Source organism: Patella vulgata, chromosome 1 (genome assembly GCF_932274485.2).
Source record: "Patella vulgata chromosome 1, xgPatVulg1.2, whole genome shotgun sequence".
Classification (NCBI taxonomy): domain Eukaryota; kingdom Metazoa; phylum Mollusca; class Gastropoda; family Patellidae; genus Patella; species Patella vulgata.
The window spans coordinates 92,756,288-92,774,933 of record NC_065879.2 but is presented as its reverse complement, the minus strand read 5'-3'; the positions used below and the strand labels follow the sequence as shown (position 1 = coordinate 92,774,933).

General features: G+C 36.3%; 2 protein-coding genes and 1 long non-coding RNA gene across 5 annotated transcripts in view; 2 read left to right on the top strand and 1 right to left on the bottom strand.

Moving 5' to 3' along the window:
• LOC126818321 (zinc finger protein 664) overlaps positions 1-18,646 on the top strand; it is a 312,810-nt gene that overhangs the window by 23,503 nt on the left and 270,661 nt on the right. The gene's annotated exons all lie outside the window — the stretch shown is intronic.
• On the top strand, positions 423-7,265 carry LOC126817549 (zinc finger protein 883). Its single transcript, XM_050544615.2, has 2 exons — positions 423-842; positions 4,176-7,265. Exons 1-2 carry the CDS (start codon positions 840-842, stop codon positions 5,781-5,783), a joined length of 1,611 nt encoding a protein of 536 aa, XP_050400572.2. The 5' UTR covers positions 423-839; the 3' UTR covers positions 5,784-7,265.
• Positions 9,820-18,599, bottom strand: LOC126818836 (uncharacterized). Of its 3 annotated transcripts, none has more exons than XR_008787675.1 (9): positions 16,517-18,599; positions 15,550-15,767; positions 14,575-14,688; positions 13,616-13,701; positions 12,750-12,836; positions 12,215-12,317; positions 10,916-11,011; positions 10,419-10,539; positions 9,820-9,987 (listed from the first exon to the last, which is right to left on the bottom strand). It is a non-coding gene; the product is annotated as an uncharacterized LOC126818836 (long non-coding RNA). The 3 variants fall into 3 exon arrangements; XR_008787673.1 differs by having other exon boundaries at positions 15,543-15,767; positions 16,517-18,595; XR_008787674.1 differs by lacking the exon at positions 16,517-18,599 and adding an exon at positions 16,158-16,289 and having other exon boundaries at positions 15,543-15,767.

Here is an 18,646-nt window from a genome sequence, read left to right as displayed (position 1 = left end):
ACAGATGTCTAGTAGTTCAAATGGGATGTAAACCGAGTTCCTTTATACACATGGGACTGCATGTAAAAGATGCCATGGAAGTAAGAATTTGACAGTTGGAATTTGATATAAAAGGCAAACGAACCTTCACTGTCGCCAGCAACCTGGTTGATCATAGTGATAGCTTAGTTTCTCCACACAAACTTGCCAGATTCACAGCACAGAATTTTTAAATCCATATTCAGCTTAAAATAGGCCCTATGGAAATGGACCTGTATTGAATTCTAATTTATGTTTTAGTTTTGAATATTAAGGATAATATTAAGATATATTTTCAGCTACTTTAGATTAATGGTTGCTTATGGTGAAAGAATTTATTTCAAGACAAATTATAGCGAAATGTACTGAAAATTATTCTTTTGAGGCTCAGTGAGTGTGCCAACAGTAGAGCTGACCACGTCGATGATTCAATATTGTATCAGTTTTTAGCCCAACTGAATGTTGTGACAATGAATTATTAGGGTTAGTTTGATCCGCGTCTAAAATTGAAATACAACCTTAAAACCGGAAGTGATATGGTTAATGATATGATTGTGTTGATTTATCTATCTCTGTGACCTTTTTGATGAAAGCAACGTTTCCAATTTCATCAGAGACTTAATTGTCTACAATATCGGCGTGAGTCGAATCCCCTTATCCTTTTCAATCAGAAGAAAGCTGTTTTTGTTGAGTGGACTGGAAGAAAAAAGTCAAGGCTATATATGATATATACTAATACTATAGTCAACAAACTATAAATAGACTCAGACAAAGAATAATCATCTGAAGTCCACCAAATATAACAAAAATAGATAATTAACATGGTAAGATATAATTTTATTGTATCAAATTCTGTGATATAATCCACCCTTACTTATTATCCATAATATTAGAATTTAAAAACGCAAATTAGAATTCAGTATTGACCTTTTCATATTGTGAAAATATAGAACCATGGATATCCAACATTTAATTTTATTGTATCAAATCCACCCTTAAAGAGTAGGCCTATATAACTCAATATTATCATGCAATGAAAATATGGGATCATCATATATCCAATATTTAAGACACAATAAATTTGATCTCGGCGATAAAGAAATGAATTAAAAGCCTTTGTCTCCTGATTTGTAAGCACAACTCGCCTGAAGTCACCGTCAACCTTGCTGAATACATGTGTATTACCATGTATCAGTCGGATAATACATGCTTGATGACCTATTCATTTCGGCACCAAAGAGTTAGGGTCAATGCATACTGTCAATCAACAATACTATATACGGAAAACTACCAGAAAACACCATGTCATACCAAATACCGGAAAACACACCAAATACCGGAAAATACCCTAAATAGGTAACCCGGAGACTGGCACCCTAAATAGGTAGCCCGGAGACTGGTCCTCTGTGTGCCTGGGTTAGGGTTAGGGTTAGTTTCCGGTTTATAGTATAGTCCTTTTCCGGGTTACCTATTTAGGGTGGTTTCCGGTATTTAGTGTGTTTTCTGGTATTTAGTGTTTTTCCGGTGTTTTCCAGTGCCACTGTCATGGTAAAATTAAGAACGGGCTACGATAAATAGCACATTCCCCCCACCCCCCACAATACATCATGTATTACTAATATGTTACAAAGGGTTTATTATTTTTTATGTTGAAACTCGCGCTCTAAAAAATTGTGGATATAAGTGATTATTCAATTTTTAAATTGGTACAGACCAGCGTTCTTAATCCATTTTGAAACAGGAGGAGGGGGTGGATGGTCGAATGGTTAGCACGTGCGTGCTTTATCATAAGGTCTGTCATTGAGTCAACTGGGGTGGTTTCGAATCCCTAGTTGTATGTGACAAGGAGTAGCATCTCCTGTTCAACCTTGGGTGTTTTCTGCAGGTCCTCCTGTTACTGTTAAAGACCCCTACACACAAGTGAATTATTGAAATAACATTGCACCATGTGTTAGTCCCTAAATGACCTAGTTTGTGTCGAGTGGACATTAAACTGCATTTCTCTCTCTCCCATTTTGAAACAAACCGACCAGAATCGGGTCAAATGATGACCCGTATAAAATGGTTTAATTATAAGCTTCCATTCCCTTTAATATAACTAGACTTCAACAAAAATAATTCTTGGTAATTTGTTATGGAGAATGTCGTATTTTAATGTATGTGATTATCACAGAAATAACGACAGGTGAACCTTTTAAAAATTTTCCTTACTTAATTCACGTACCAGCTTGAAGTTCGTGTCAGTAATATTCCAGAATAAATTAGGCATACTGTCTTGGATTATTCGATAAAACGTTCAAATTTCATAAGTCGATGATCTAAAATATTAGCATTTTTCTATTGCCAGTATCGAAAATGCTGTAGCCAAAATAAGCTGATGCGGCACCATGGCATTTCTTCATAACATAATTTGTAGTTATTTTGTCTATCATGTAACTAGTCACGTAATTTGCAAATGGTTTTATTCATTCGTCGATGATAGACAAACGTCACAATTGTCATGTGACAATGATAATTGAAATTGCTTTAACATAAAAATTCTGTAAGATTATGATATAGCTCTCAATAAAAACAACAATATTTTAAAAATTATGCCTTTGTCAGAATGTGTATATAATAAAACAAGCCAACAGTGAGGCTGATGTCCCCCGCCGAAATAGGAAAATAATTAGAGGACACATATAAATTTATCACAAATAAGCGGAACGGACAGACAGACAAACAGACAGACGGACGAACCCATTTTAATAGTTCCCTGCTTTCTTCGAAAGGCGGGGGACAATCAAAGTAGGAGAGTTATTGTTTTCCAAAGTCTCGACCAATCAAATTGCGTATCGCTCTGCTTACCCTGAGCAGAAAATGCTCATTATCAAACTTAGTCAAGGTATTACTGTAATGAAACTATACACCAAGTTTCATCAATCTCACTTAATTAGAACTAAAGTTATCGTGTCCCAAAGCATCAACCAATCAAATTGCTTATCTCTGCTTACCCTAAGCGGAAAATGCTCATCTTCGAACTCCATCAAGGCATTGACCTAATCAACACATACACCAAGTTTGAACATTCTAGCTCAATTAGGAAGAGAGTTATCGTGCCCCAAAGTATCAACCAATCAAATTGCTTATCTCTGCTTACCCTAAGCGGAAAATGCTCATCTTCGAACTCCATCAAGGCATTGACCTAATAAACACATACACCAAGTTTGAACATTCTAGCTCAATTAAAAGTTATCGTGTCCCAAAGCATCAACCAATCAAATTGCTTATCTCTGCTTACCCTAAGCGGAAAATGCTCATCTTCGAACTCCATCAAGGCATTGACCTAATCAACACATACACCAAGTTTGAACATTCTAGCCCAATTAGGAAGAGAGTTATCGTGTCCCAAAGCATCAACCAATCAAATTGCTTATCTCTGCTTACCCTAAGCGGAAAATGCTCATCTTCGAACTCCATCAAGGCATTGACCTAATAAACACATACACCAAGTTTGAACATTCTAGCTCAATTAGGAAGAGAGTTATTGTGTCCCAAAAAGTGTGACGGACAGACAGATAGACAGACAGACAGACAGACGGACGAACCCATTTTAATAGTCCCCTGCTTTCTTCGAAAGGCGGGGGACAAAAAATCATATCGGTAAACACTATTTTAAACCTAATTCCAACCGATATGTCAAATGTCATTGGAATTGGCACTGAAGATTCTATCAGGAAAATGTATTATTAATGACCGTTTCTCGGTGTATTCGGTGTTCTATCATGGGATTACATTCAATGAAGATTAACAAGTAATAATTATGATACCATAATGGCCGGTTCATTATTTTACCAATCGGCTTGATTGAACTTCAAGTGGATAAAGTCAACAAAAAACAGCAGATTAAGATTCCTGGTACAGACTTGAGGGTTGACGTATGCAGTGTATGTTATGACGAAAAGGATGCTTAATCATCATATTGGCAATTGACATATTCTGCCAATTAAATCATACCTTAAACCGATGCCCCTTTTAGATGCATTCATAATTTATTATGTGGTGATAAACTAATGATGTTATAACTTTTATATATTACAGGAGACTAATGATGTTATAACTTTTATACATGTATATTAAAGGATACTAATGATGTTATAACTTTTTATATATTACAGGAAATTAATGATGTTAATACATTCCATCAGTGTGTTGTATGTGATGAGATTTTTCAACAACTTGATGATTTAAAAAAACACAATAAAATACATGTTAAAGATGAGGAAACTGATGTTGATGAATATTGCCATGCTCAATTTAAAGAAGAGAAAACTGATGATGTACATGAATATTGTCACATTAAAGAAGAGAAAACTGATGATGTTGATGAATATTGCCATGTTAAAGAAGAGAAAACTGATGATGTAGATGAATATTGTCATGTTAAAGAAGAGAAAACTGAAGATATTGAACCAGTTTATCAGTGTAATTTATGTGATGAAGAATTTAAATCGAATACTGATTTAGAGAAACATTGTAAAATACATATTGAAGAAGAGTTGAAAGCTGGTAATGATAGTGATGTAGGCCTACAATCAGCTGACAGTCAGGGTATTGATGTAGGCCTACAATCAGCTGACAGTCAGGGTATTGATGTAGGCCTACAATCAGCTGACAGTCAAGGTAGTGATGTAGGCCTACAATCAGCTGACAGTCATGCTGTAGCGAAGCGTTATAAATGTGATTTTTGTAGTAAATCATTTAACCATAATAGTGGTCTACAGCAACACATTAGGGTTCACACTGGTGAAAAACCTTATAAATGTGATGTTTGTGATAAATCATTTTCACAGAGTAGTCATCTATATGGTCACATTAGAAGCCATACAGGTGAGAAGCCATATCAATGTGATGTTTGTAGTAAATCATTTACCAAGAGTAATATTCTGCAAAGACACATGAGAACGCATACGGGAGAGAGACCTTATAAATGTGATGTTTGTGGTAAATCATTTTCACAGAGTAGCCATCTTTACAGTCACGTTAGAATTCATTCTGGGAAAAAACCTTATAAATGTGATATTTGTGATAAATCATTTCAACAGAGTAGTCATCTATACAGTCACATGAGAATTCATACGGAAGAAAAATCTTATCAGTGTGATGTTTGTAGTAAATCATTTAGGTTCAGTCAGGGTTTGTGGCAGCATATCAAAACTCATACAGGCGAGAAGCCATATAAGTGTGATGTTTGTAGTAAATCATTCTCACAGAAAAACGCTCTACGGCAACACATGAGAATTCATACGGGGGAAAAACCTTATAAGTGTGATGTTTGTAGTAAATCATTTAGACATAGCTGTAGTCTACTGCAACATGTGAGAACTAATTGTGGATCATTCACAGGTAGAATTCAACCGGTAACAACATTTACCGGGAAAAAGCCTTTTAAATGTGAGCTTTGTAGTAAATCATACACTGAACAAATTACTCTACGAAAGCACATGAAAATACATACTGGTGAGAAGCCGTTTCAGTGTCATGTTTGTAGTAAATCATTCACAGAAAATGATACTCTACAGAGACACATAAGGATTCATACCGGTGAAAAACCTTATCAATGCGATGTTTGTAGTAAAACATTCACACAGAAAAGTAACCTACAGAGACACGTGAAAATTCATACTGGGGCAAAACCTTATAAATGCGATATTTGTAGTAAATCATTTACTGAACGAGGTAGTCTAAGGAAACACATGATACTCCATATGGGAGAAACTTCATAAATGTGATGTTTGTAGTAAATCATTTACTACTCAAGGTACTCTAAACAGACACATGATAATTCATATTGGAAAAGCCCCATCAGTGTGATGTTTGTAGTACTTTTAGAAAACGTACTGGAGAAAAACGTTATATAATTTGGTCACTTTAGTGAAAAATCACAAATTCATGTAGGCTGTGAAAAAATTAGGTATTAGTCAATTTTTTATTTAAAATGTTGATTTTGTTTATACATTAATTCTACACTTTGCAAATTGAATTCGTATTTCATGTTATTTTATTTATGGTAGGGTGTTGTGAATTCACAGTTCTACACTGTATATCGTTTTGTCAGCGTGGTGTAACAAATACATGTAGTATGGCTTATAATAATTATTTATTAATGAAATATTCCCCATTAGATTTGTACATAGCTTTTATTATCGAAATTTCATACTAGGTTAAAGACTAATAAAAAGCTGAATTGGCCTTGGAAAATCATTCTGTTAGCTCAAACGTATTACCATGTGCTCTATAGAAAACACACTGACCATGACTGTCACAGAATGGTTCAAAGCGATAGTTTCCCATCTGTCAACAGTGGCAATCACGTAATATTTTCCTGCCATTTCTAAAACTAGAGTTGAAAATTAAACCATCTATTGGGAACTTAACTTATGTGTTTGTAATTTTATGAATTAATTGAGTATGATCTATATTATGAGTCATTAAATGTTGATAACGATACAAATTATGTATACATGATCTATATTATGAGTCATTAAATGTTGATAACGATACAAATTATGTCTACATTAATAAAGTATGATCTATATTATGAGTCATTAAATGTTGATAACGATACAAATTATGTCTACATTAATAAAGTATGATCTATATTATGAGTCATTAAATGTCGATAACGATACAAATTATGTCTACATTAATAAATTATGATCTATATTATGAGTCATTAAATGTCGATAACGATACAAATTATGTCTACATTAATAAAGTATGATCTATATTATGAGTCATTAAATGTCGATAACGATACAAATTATGTCTAGATTAATAAAGTATGATCTATATTATGAGTCATTAAATGTCGATAACGATACAAATTATGTCTACATTAATAAAGTATGATCTATATTATGTATTGTTTAATGGTCGAGAGCGAGACATTAAGTAATATATTTTAACAACAAGAGGACCGTAATGCCGGAGTGTTTTTACAATATATTATGCAATGTCTTAAGCTCGAGACCATTAAACAACTTAAAATACAGACACTTGCACATGCTTTACAATAAAATACGTCACTCGGGTTCAATATTTTAACTAGTTACACTTGTATTTTAAGAATTATTAAATGTCGATAACGATACAAATTATGTCTCCATTTTTAAATTATGAACTATATTATTAGTTATTAAATGTCGATAACGATACAAATTATGTCTCTATTTTTAAATTATGATCTATATTATGAGTTATTAAATGTCGATAAGATACAAATTATGTCTGCATTTTTAAATTATGATCTATATTATTAGTTATTAAAAGTATATACATGTAATGATAACAATACAAATCACTAAATTATGTCTAAATTTTTATTGTTATCTATAAGCCTGTATGTCAGATGTAGTTCTGACAGTAATCATGTGAGATCAAAGGGATATTCCCCACCCCCTTCCGTCCTTAATTCCATTCATGCGTAAACAAAATGATATTTTCCCGCCTTTTCTGAAACTTTATGACAATGTGCAGATAATACTGGTAGTGAATGGGTTTATTCTATATTCCAGTCGGAAGTTTTATCGGGTTGACCGTTGGACGTTCCAGTCGGAAGTTTTATCAGGTTAACTGTTGGACGTTTATGTCTAATTTCAATGGGTTGATTCTATATTCCAGTCAGAAGTTTTATCGGGTTAACCAGTCCTTCATGTTTATAAAATTGTGCGGGAGCCATAAAAAGCTCCTGATACCTTGAATATATGCAGTTTAAAAGTAAATAAAAACTGAAAGTAGTTTATTAATCTCAATATTTAGGAGAGCGATTTAGCTAATTTGCAGGAGTCTTTAATGATTCCTTCGAAGGAAAGCCGACGTGCGTCGAGAGGAGCAGGAGCAAAAGCTCCCCTTAAACGTGAAGGACTGGTTAACTGTTGGACGTTTATGTCTAATTATAATGGGTTTATTCTATATTCCAGTCAAAAGTTTTATCAGATTGACTGTTATACGTCTATTTGCACGTGCGTAGAAATGGTATTCTTAAAAAAACGCACTGAGATACCCAAACTCTTCAACAATATGTGAATAAGGATTAAATGAAATGGGGTTTAACCTCCTGCTGTTTTACTCCTACTTGGCTATTGAAGTTTGACATATGCCACGTGCGTGCTGTATCATAAGGCCTGTCATTGAGTCAACTGGCGTGGTTTCGAATCCCCGGTTGTACGTGACAAGGATTAGGGTCGCCTGTCCAACCTCGTGGGTTTTCTCCGGGTCCTCTGGTTTCCTCCCACTGCTAAAGACCCCTACGCGCAAGCGAATTATTGAAATAAAATTGAACCATGTGTTAGTCCCGAAATGACCTAGTTTGTGTCGAGTGGACGTTAAACCCCATTTCTCTCTCTCCAATCCAACTGGTCACCGTCATATAGTCGTTCATAGAAAATGGCAGCTTAGCGCAAAAATTAAAATATACTAAAATTATTTTAATAAACTGCAGCGCTAGACAGGAAGCGCTGTTTGTTGGAGCCCGTCATAGTGTCTTGTTATTCGAGTCTAAATAGTCAACAAACAACATGGTGTCTATTGGATAAATGCATCTCTTGCCAGAAGTGAAATAAAAAAGTTATTGATCGATTCGGCTGAAATTTGATGGCTAGTAGGCCTATACCTTAACATTCCCTGAAAATTTCAAGTCTCTACGGCCAGGGAACTGGTAAAGGTGTGAAAGTGTAATAGCTCCATTTTAATCTGACTTCATTACCTGGGTCAATCACAGACGACTTTCACTTGTACTGTATGGCCAACTAAATGTACACACGCACGGTAAATTAGCGTGTAATTTCAACAATGAATTACTCGTGTTTGGTTGATCCGTGTCTATAATCAATATAAAACCTAAAAATATACTAAATACACTACATCGGAAATGAGGTTCGAGTGTCTAATTGTGACTTTTATTAAGAAAAATGGGCATCCATCTTGTCCTTTTCACATAATTATATTTATAACATTCCCGTTAGGCCGATGAATTGACACAAATCAGTTAGCGAAACAAGCGACATCAAACAGCCGGCGGCCATGACACTTTGGCGCGGTCAAGGCTATAACGTCGTCATTGTTAGTAACGCTCGCTTTGATTGGTCGACAACTGACGTCATCGGAATCCCCTTATAAATAGAAGCAGACGACAAGGAAATCCTTGTGGACACTCGGTGCACTCGGGAAAGCTCCTTACGTAATTGGCAGCAATCCAGCTATTTTAAATTGGATATGGATCACCAAAAATGGGTAAGGAATTAATATCCTAGCTTTGGCTGTGGTAATTTATCCATAACTGGTCTCCTATTTAAAGACTCATAGGTTGGTTTAACCGTGACTGGCTTGATCCAAGATAGGCCTAGATAGTTGTGGTTCACCCATTCCCCCAAGTCTTACCAATTCCTTATGTCACCAAATCTCCGATTTAATCCCGTCATATCCACCGGCCTGACAGGGCAAATGTATTTATTTACCTAATTCCTGTTTCCATACCTGGGAATTTATCCAAAGGGTTGGCGTCTCACCCAAATTATCTCCCCTTAATGCGATGTATCCCAATTATAAATTGATCCAAATAAAGATGTTTATTTTTATCTACACTCGAGTTTGTTAGTTCTTTCGATTGAAGTGCTAGGCTGGAACGAACCCCTAAAAAGTCTCTAATAAATGTTGAGGCGCTACATTGGTGTCAGAAGTGGGATTCAAATTAAATTGATTTCATTGAAACTTATTCCAGTGTCTAGTGGATCGGAAGTTCTAATAAACACAAACTCCAAATAAATAAATGAATTAGGTTCCTTTATTAATATTAATAATAGTAGTAATAGATTCTAAATACATCTATAAAAATGGCCACCAAATCCTTGTCCCCAGAGTTCGAAATTATCCCAGACACTGATCCGGATATGCCCTCGGTAGAATCAGTTGATGGTGATGTCTCAGGAACTGAAATAGAAAATCAGAATATGGGTGACGATGGAATTCTTAAAGAAATTAGCCGACAATTTAATCAATTCTTCCTGGAAAATGCTCAGGTTCAAAATGATTTTTTAGACAATTTAAAGGAATTAAAGGAGGATGTTAGATTACTAAAAGACCATGTTAATAAATTGGATGAAAAAGTAAATGATCCAAATCCTGCCACATTTTACTCAAATGGAAATGGAGTTGCTCAAAACAGAAGCACACCAAGCCATAATCAAAATTCTAATCATACCTCAATCCAAGCACATGTTCCCACCAGTCCTAGAATTAATAACCCCCTTAGGATCAAACCACAATCATATGATGGAAGTGAAGATTTTGAGGAATATATCTCACAATTTGATATAATAGCCACATTGAACAAGTGGAGCTACGAAGAAAAATTCCTTTACCTAGCCAGTAGTTTGTCTGGAAACGCCAGGACAATCTTGTCAGAATTAAATACTATCCAGAGAACGGATTTCCATACCCTCACAACCCTCCTAAGTATTCGTTTTGGATCAACGGAAAAATCTTAAATATATAGAGCAAAATTACAAACTCGTATTAGAGGAAGAAACGAATCCTTATCTGAGCTGGCTCAATCCATTCGCAAACTAACGAGACAGGCCTACCCCACGGCAGATGCATCTCTCACCAATATTTTAGCCTTAGAAAATTTTATAGACTCCATACCAGACTCAGAAATGAGATTACGAATTAGGGAACTAAGACCCAAGGATATCAATGAGGCTGAGATACATTCTATTAGACTCGAAGCCCACAGACTGGCAGATAAACAAAGAGGACGTTCAGTTCATTCTGTAGATCTAAATCATAATATAAACCAGGTCGGAGCTGGAGCTGTAAAATCTGATGATATGGGTCAAAGCAAAATTGATATACTTACCTTGAATGGTTCAATCACATCAGTGGATAAAACTACCAAACACTTGATAAATACCCTAAATAAGGGACAACCATTGCAGCAATCATCACGTAGCTCCTGGAATAAAAATCCCAATTACAGTCGGAGTCATTGGCCAAATAACCAACAACATACAAACTCTAATAATAATTATGGCGGGTATCAATATAACTCCAATAGGAGAACAGATAGGCCCCAGCATATGGCAAACACAAGAAATGGATGGTCTCGTCCACCATATAATTGGAATCAACCTAATCATCAAAACCCTGATGAGGAGTCACAATCCAAACCAAGGGAGACAACCTATAATCCCCATTTACAGAGGGAAAGGGATCTCCAAAACCAGGAAAACTAAATGTTGCTGAACTCGAGGGTCAGAATTCAGCAGAAATTGAAGATAACAAAGGGCCCAATAATGTAACAATAAGTAATATTAATGATGATAAACATGGATTTTTTATTAATGCAAATATAATGGGGAAATTTATATCCTTACTTGTAGACACTGGAGCTAATGTGTCTATACTTAGTACGCAATTTATGAAAACATTAGGGGCTTTGGATGAATTAAATATAAAGCCTGTTAATCTTAACCTGGTAACTGCCACTGGCGAAAAGAAACCGTTCCATGGTAAATGCTGGATCGATATAACCCTTGGTACTCATAGGATAAAACATGAGTTTTTAATAGCTGATATTACACAGCAAGGAATTATTGGCATTGACCTACTTACTTCCAATTCAATAAATATATTTCTCGACAGGAATTGCCTGAATATTAAAGGAGATGATCTACCATGCTATAGATTTCAAAGTTCTATGGAGCAAACTTGCAGTAGGATTTGCATGAATGAGGATATTACTATACCCGCTAATAGTGAGACTTTTGTCTTTGGGATCTTAATGGATCCGATACCTAGAAGTGGTGTCGCAATTGTCGAACCTACTGAGAATTTTCTGGAAAAGACAGAACTGTTAATGGCAAAAAGTGTTGTTAACCCTAGCTCGGGGTCTGTGCCCGTACGTTTAATGAACGCTACCAACACAGAAATAAGAGTCCGAAAAAACACAATTATTGCCCGTATTGACACAGTTCAGCTGGTCTCAGAAATGAAAAGTAATATTCCCATTAATGAAATAGACACTAATCAATCTCCTGCATTGGATTCAGACATCCTTCCTGATTTATTTGATGGAAGTTTATAATAATTCAATAGATGAATTAACTGAGAACGAGCAACGTTCATTCAAATCCCTTTTGTTAAAATACAAACATACCTTTTCCAAAGATTCATCTGATACAGGCATCACCAATGAAGCTGAGCATTGGATTAATACTGGTTGTGCCCTACCAATTCGTCAGCATCCTCGTCGCGTCCCCCTGGCAAGCAGAAAAGAGGTTGAATTGGAAATAGAAAGCATGGCACAGAAAAATATAATAGAAAAATCTGATAGTCCTTGGTGTTCTCCTGTCGTTTTAGTTAAAAAGAAAGACAATACACTACGGTTCTGTATTGATTACAGACGTCTAAATGATGTCACCATAAAAGATAGTCATCCATTACCTCGGATTGACACTACTCTTGATGCCTTGTCTGGTTTCTCTTGGTTCTCAACGATTGACTTGAGATCGGGATATTGGCAAGTCAAGATTGCCGAACAAGATAGGCCCAAAACTGCTTTTTCTGTACCCGGATGTGGACTGTGGCAGTTCAAAAACATGGCATTCGGATTGTGCAACGCGCCGGCCACGTTCAAAAGACTGATGGAGAAAGTCTTAGCTAACTTATCATGGGAAATATGTATGGTGTACCTGGATGATATCATTATCTTTGCAAAATCCTTTGACGAGCACTTATCCAATTTAGAAAAAGTCTTCCAGAGGCTCCAACAAGCAAACCTGAAAATGAATCCAAAGAAATGTTTTATGTTTAAAAAACAAGTATCATTCTTGGGTCATATAATTAATCAGGATGGAATTACCACTGAATCATCTAAAACAGACGCAGTACGCAATTGGCCTATTCCTCAAAATGTTAAAGAGGTCAGACAATTCCTTGGGCTATGCTCATACTACAGGAAATTTGTCAATAAGTTTGCAGATATCGCTAAACCCATTCATAAACTAACAGAGATAAGAACTAAATTCCAATGGTCCGATGAATGCCAATCTGCCTTCGATAATCTCAAAGAAGCTTTAACCAGTCCGCCTATACTTGCATTCCCTAAATTAGAAGGTCATTTTATTTTGGACACTGACGCATCCAATAATGGTTTAGGTGCTGTGCTCTCACAAACACAAGATGGTGTAGAAAGAGTGATAAGTTACTATAGTAAAGCTTTTAGTAGAACGGAGAGGAAATATTGTGTAACCAGAAGAGAATTACTAGCAATTATAAGTTCAGTGAAACAATTCCACCATTATCTCTATGGTCAACCGTTTACAGTCAGAAGTGACCACGGTGCATTAACATGGCTTATAAATTTTAAAAATCCTGAAGGACAACTTGCTAGATGGTTTGAGTTCCTGTCTTCCTACCAATTCATCATTCAGTACAGGGCAGGACGAGTACACAATAATGCAGATGCACTATCTCGACGACCATGCATAGTTGACTGTCTCCACTGTACCAAAGCGGAACAGAGATACGAGCATAGTATTATCGAAGATCCACGTACCTCCAATGAAAACCTTAATGTTTTGGCTTGCACAAGTGCTCCAATAGACCAATTAAACAAAAATCCATTATCTTCCTCTTCCCTTCCTGAAAATATAAATAAAGAAATAAATATATATGACGACAAATTAATAATCAACCTACAGTTGGGAGACCCTACACTCCATGAAATAATCCAGTGGGTTAAGCATAACGATAAACCTTCGTGGCCAAACATATCGGACAGAGATCAGCGCACCAAATACTATTGGATGCGGTTCGAATCCCTTTTAATTGATCACGATCGGTTATGCTATATCTGGGATAAGGGGAAAGGCCAAGATCCAGCCATCTTAATTATTCTCCCTCATATCCTGAGAAATTCTGCATGGTCCCAACTTCATGAACACAGAATAGGGGGTCATTTAGGCTATAAAAAAACATTATCTAAGATCAAAAACCGATACTTTTGGTATCAAATGCATAATGACATAAGGAAATGGTGTGAGACTTGTGATATTTGTGCCTCTCGCAAATCCCCTGCCAAGGTAGCCAAAGGCCCTTTAAAAACCTACAACGTGGGTTTACCTATGGAAAGATGGGCTATAGATGTCCTGGGTCCATTACCGGAAACAAAGCATGGAAATAAATACCTACTAGTGGCAGCCGATTATTTCTCTAAATGGGTTGAGGCTATGCCAATACCTGATCAAAGAGCTATAACAATAACCCAAACCTTTATTGACCGAATTGTAACAATTTTTGGTACCCCCATGCAAATCCATTCCGATCAAGGACCAAGCTTTGAGTCTGAGGTGTTCCAAGAAATGTGTAAAATTTTAGATACTGAGAAAACTCGAACCACCCCCTATAGACCCCAATCCGATGGAATGGTTGAGAGGGCCAATCGTACCATAAGTGCCATGTTGTCAGCATTTGTAAATATTAATAAAAATGATTGGGATGACCACATATACTTACTCATGTCAGCGTATCGTTCTGCAGAACACGAATCACTGGGCGTTTCTCCATGTGAAATGGTCTTCGGCCGCAACATCCGTCTTCCAGTAGATCTCATTCTCGGATCAGTGGAACCTACAAATTTAAAAATAAAGTCAGACTATGCTTTTGACATACAAAATAAAATAGAACGAATACATAGTTTTGCTAGAGGGCGTTTAAAACAAGCCACGGCAAACATGAAAGTTGATCACGATAGATCTATTCAATTAAATCCATACAATGCCGGCAGTCCTGTATGGTATTATAACCACAAATACAAAGGTGGAGGTTCAAAGTTAAGGTGTCCATGGGAGGGACCCTACCTGGTGACAAAATGTCTTAATAATGTAGTCTATAAAATACAAAAATCCCCAAAGACCCAACCTAAAATGGTCCACCATAATCATCTGAAACCGTATACGGGAAATAATATACCCAATTGGTTAAAGATGTCATAAATTATCAACTCTTTATTTTTATTTTTTTTTATGGGTGTAAACTATGTATGAACGCAGAATTCGCCAAATATCAGTATGCGGAGAGGCACGTCACTTCATGTCATAGTAACTTTGGCTATCAGTGCACGCACTGTTTTGGACTGGCCGCGAGAGCAGACGTAAAACATCCAAAATGTCCTGGAACTGCCAGGATGAAACTGATCAATAAAGCAACCATGACCTTCAATCAAAACGACGAGGATGAATATAAAGCTTTCTGTGGAAGGAGAAGGGCATTAATAATAACACGACAATCTTTACCTACAGATAAGCATCCACAAGCCCCGTTTCGAAAGCGTACAATACCAGAAAAACCATACAATGGGATGAAGCACCTGAAACTATCGATTGACCCGCCTGCCCCACCTATTCAGTCAAATAAAAATTATATTCATCCTAAAGTTAAATTACCAGTTCCTACAATACCAAAAATTACATTAAAGAAGATACCCGATACCGTACAGAAGACATCAGCTGCATCAGACAAGACATCGGTTCCTTTACAGAAAAAACCAATTTCGTCAGAAAAAACACCAGTGTTGTCAGAGAAATCACCAATTTCACCAGAGAAGACGAAGACACCAGTTTCCATAATCCAAGATCTACTTTTATCATCAATATCGTCATCGTCGTCATCATCATCCTCATCATCATCATTGTCATCCGTGTCGAAATCTAATAATAATTGTAACAATAATAGTAATACAATTAACCCAGCCATTCCTGGGGCTGTTGCCTTACACCCCCACAGTAGCAAACTCCAATCCCCCACGTACATCCCTACGAACAGAATAACCTTAAAACTGAAATCCTTTCAAACCGCCCAGGACAACCGTATTGCGTTAAATGTTGGAGGCACCCTATTTTACACAAGCAATTTCATTTTAAGCAAAGACCCATCCTGTATCCTGGCCAAGATGATAACCCCTGACTCCCCTTTTCAACCCTACAAACAAGACAACTATTATAGTTATTATTTTTTAGACCGTAGCCCTGATCATTTCCCCATTATCTTAGAGTACCTTCGAAATTTAAACTCCCCCATATCTTTTAAACATTTGTTACCTATCCAAGGTCTTAAACTCGCTGCCATAATCCAGGAAGCGAAATTCTATGAACTAGATGCCTTACTAGAAGTCACTAAAGAAAAAATGAGCGAATATTAATGTATTATACCTGTTATTAAAATCTTGTTATAAAATTATGTTAATTCCATATTATAATATTAATGCTCTTATCATTGTGAATTTTGTTATCATTATAATAATATAAACATATCTAATTCAAAATTGTAATTAACTTAAATGTAATTTTCAAGTGAGGATGTTAAACTTTAACATATATGAAATTGTATATACTATTTTTACTCAATATTATTACCCCGTATATATGTTTATAATATAATATTATATTGAGCCACTCACCTGTATTAAAATAAAAATTAATCTTGTGGCAATAATATCCACGTTTACCACTGCAGAAGTGAGTTGTTCTTTCCTTATTTCCAGTCATCACATGGAAGATAACATTGGCAAAGTCAATCACGTCAGAGTCAGTGTGTGTTGGATAACCGTTTTAGCGTTCGGTACGAACTTCTCCGAGGAAGCGGGCAATGTTGCGGTCCAGGCGATTCCAGTCTTTCGCACGTCGTTTCCGACTGAGAGTGTCAAAAAATGAGACCAGCTCCCTTGTTCACGCCCGAAACACATTTATATAACAATGTCATACCCGATATCCATCTTGTCCTTTTCACATAATTATATTTATAACATTCCCGTTAGGCCGATGAATTGACACAAATCAGTTAGCGAAACAAGCGACATCAAACAGCCGGCGGCCATGACACTTTGGCGCGGTCAAGGCTATAACGTCGTCATTGTTAGTAACGCTCGCATTGATTGGTCGACAACTGACGTCATCGGAATCCCCTTATAAATAGAAGCAGACGACAAGGAAATCCTTGTGGACACTCGGTGCACTCGGGAAAGCTCCTTACGTAATTGGCAGCAATCCAGCTATTTTAAATTGGATATGGATCACCAAAAATGGGTAAGGAATTAATATCCTAGCTTTGGCTGTGGTAATTTATCCATAACTGGTCTCCTATTTAAAGACTCATAGGTTGGTTTAACCGTGACTGGCTTGATCCAAGATAGGCCTAGATAGTTGTGGTTCACCCATTCCCCCAAGTCTTACCAATTCCTTATGTCACCAAATCTCCGATTTAATCCCGTCATATCCACCGGCCTGACAGGGCAAATGTATTTATTTACCTAATTCCTGTTTCCATACCTGGCAATTTATCCAAAGGGTTGGCGTCTCACCCAAATTATCTCCCCTTAATGCGATGTATCCCAATTATAAATTGATCCAAATAAAGATGTTTATTTTTATCTACACCCCAGTTTGTTACTTCTTTCGATCGAAGTGCTAGGCTGGAACGAACCCCTAAAAAGTCTCTAATAAATGTTGAGGCGCTACAAGTGTTCTTGGAATTATAAGTTTTCTTACTTGCTAAAGAAGGACACTCTTTCAGATTTCGTGGTAGTTTTTACCAGAGTTTTGGTCCCGTTAAAACGAAAGCTCGGTCAGTAAAGGTTATATAAACGGATAAAGATTTCGGCATAACCAAACAGGCAGTATATGTGTTAATGTAGATCTATTACTAATTATAAAATACGAATTCCTTGCGGGAAAGTATGGCGTAAAAAGATGTTTTCCTTTGGAAACCTGGTGTTTCCAATAGAATGTTATCAGAAAATCGTGGAGGAATTGAGGGAAAAATCGCGGGAAATTGAGCAAATTAATGTGAAATCTTAGCGATTTCTTATTGTTTTTTCCCTCGGTGTTTGCACAGTTTGGTCCAAATAATTTGGGACGAACTGTACATGGGATATGTTTAGCCTCGTTCATTGAGTTGCTTCATACAACTGGTGCTCGAAAAAATTGTCGCACACGCTTCGTGCACCAATTTAAATGGAGAATACTACTGCAAAAAGTTCTTTTAATATGAAAAATAATGTTAATAATAGAATATTTTTGGGCCTGCAAAATTTAAAAAAACCCGAATTGGCAAAAAACCTTGAATTGCCATTTATGCATATCTGCAGCCTGGTTTTGAATTTTTTCCGTGAGAGACAACAGACGTTGCGAATTTCCCTATAGAAGGCTATTGCAACTGAGCACTGCATCCTGTCAATTTGACTAACTGGAAGCATAAACATGGTCAACTGCGTTGTTTGGGGATTCACCAACAATAAATCAGGAAGTATGTGTCATTTTTCTAAAAATTCCAAGCGAAGCAACATGTAGAAAGGTCTGAGCACAGTGATGTCAACGAGACGCAAAGGGCTGGTCACCATTAAAACATGCTTCTCTTTGTTCGAAGCATTTCAAATTTGAGTTACATGTATCTACTTACGAATGTGACCAGTGAAATTTTAATAATATTATTATGTTGATCAAGATACAGCAGTTATGTTATCTTTCTATGTTAAAAGTTTTAACTTAAAGTAGCTTAGTCTCTAACTCAATATCATCCAAAATCTTCGACA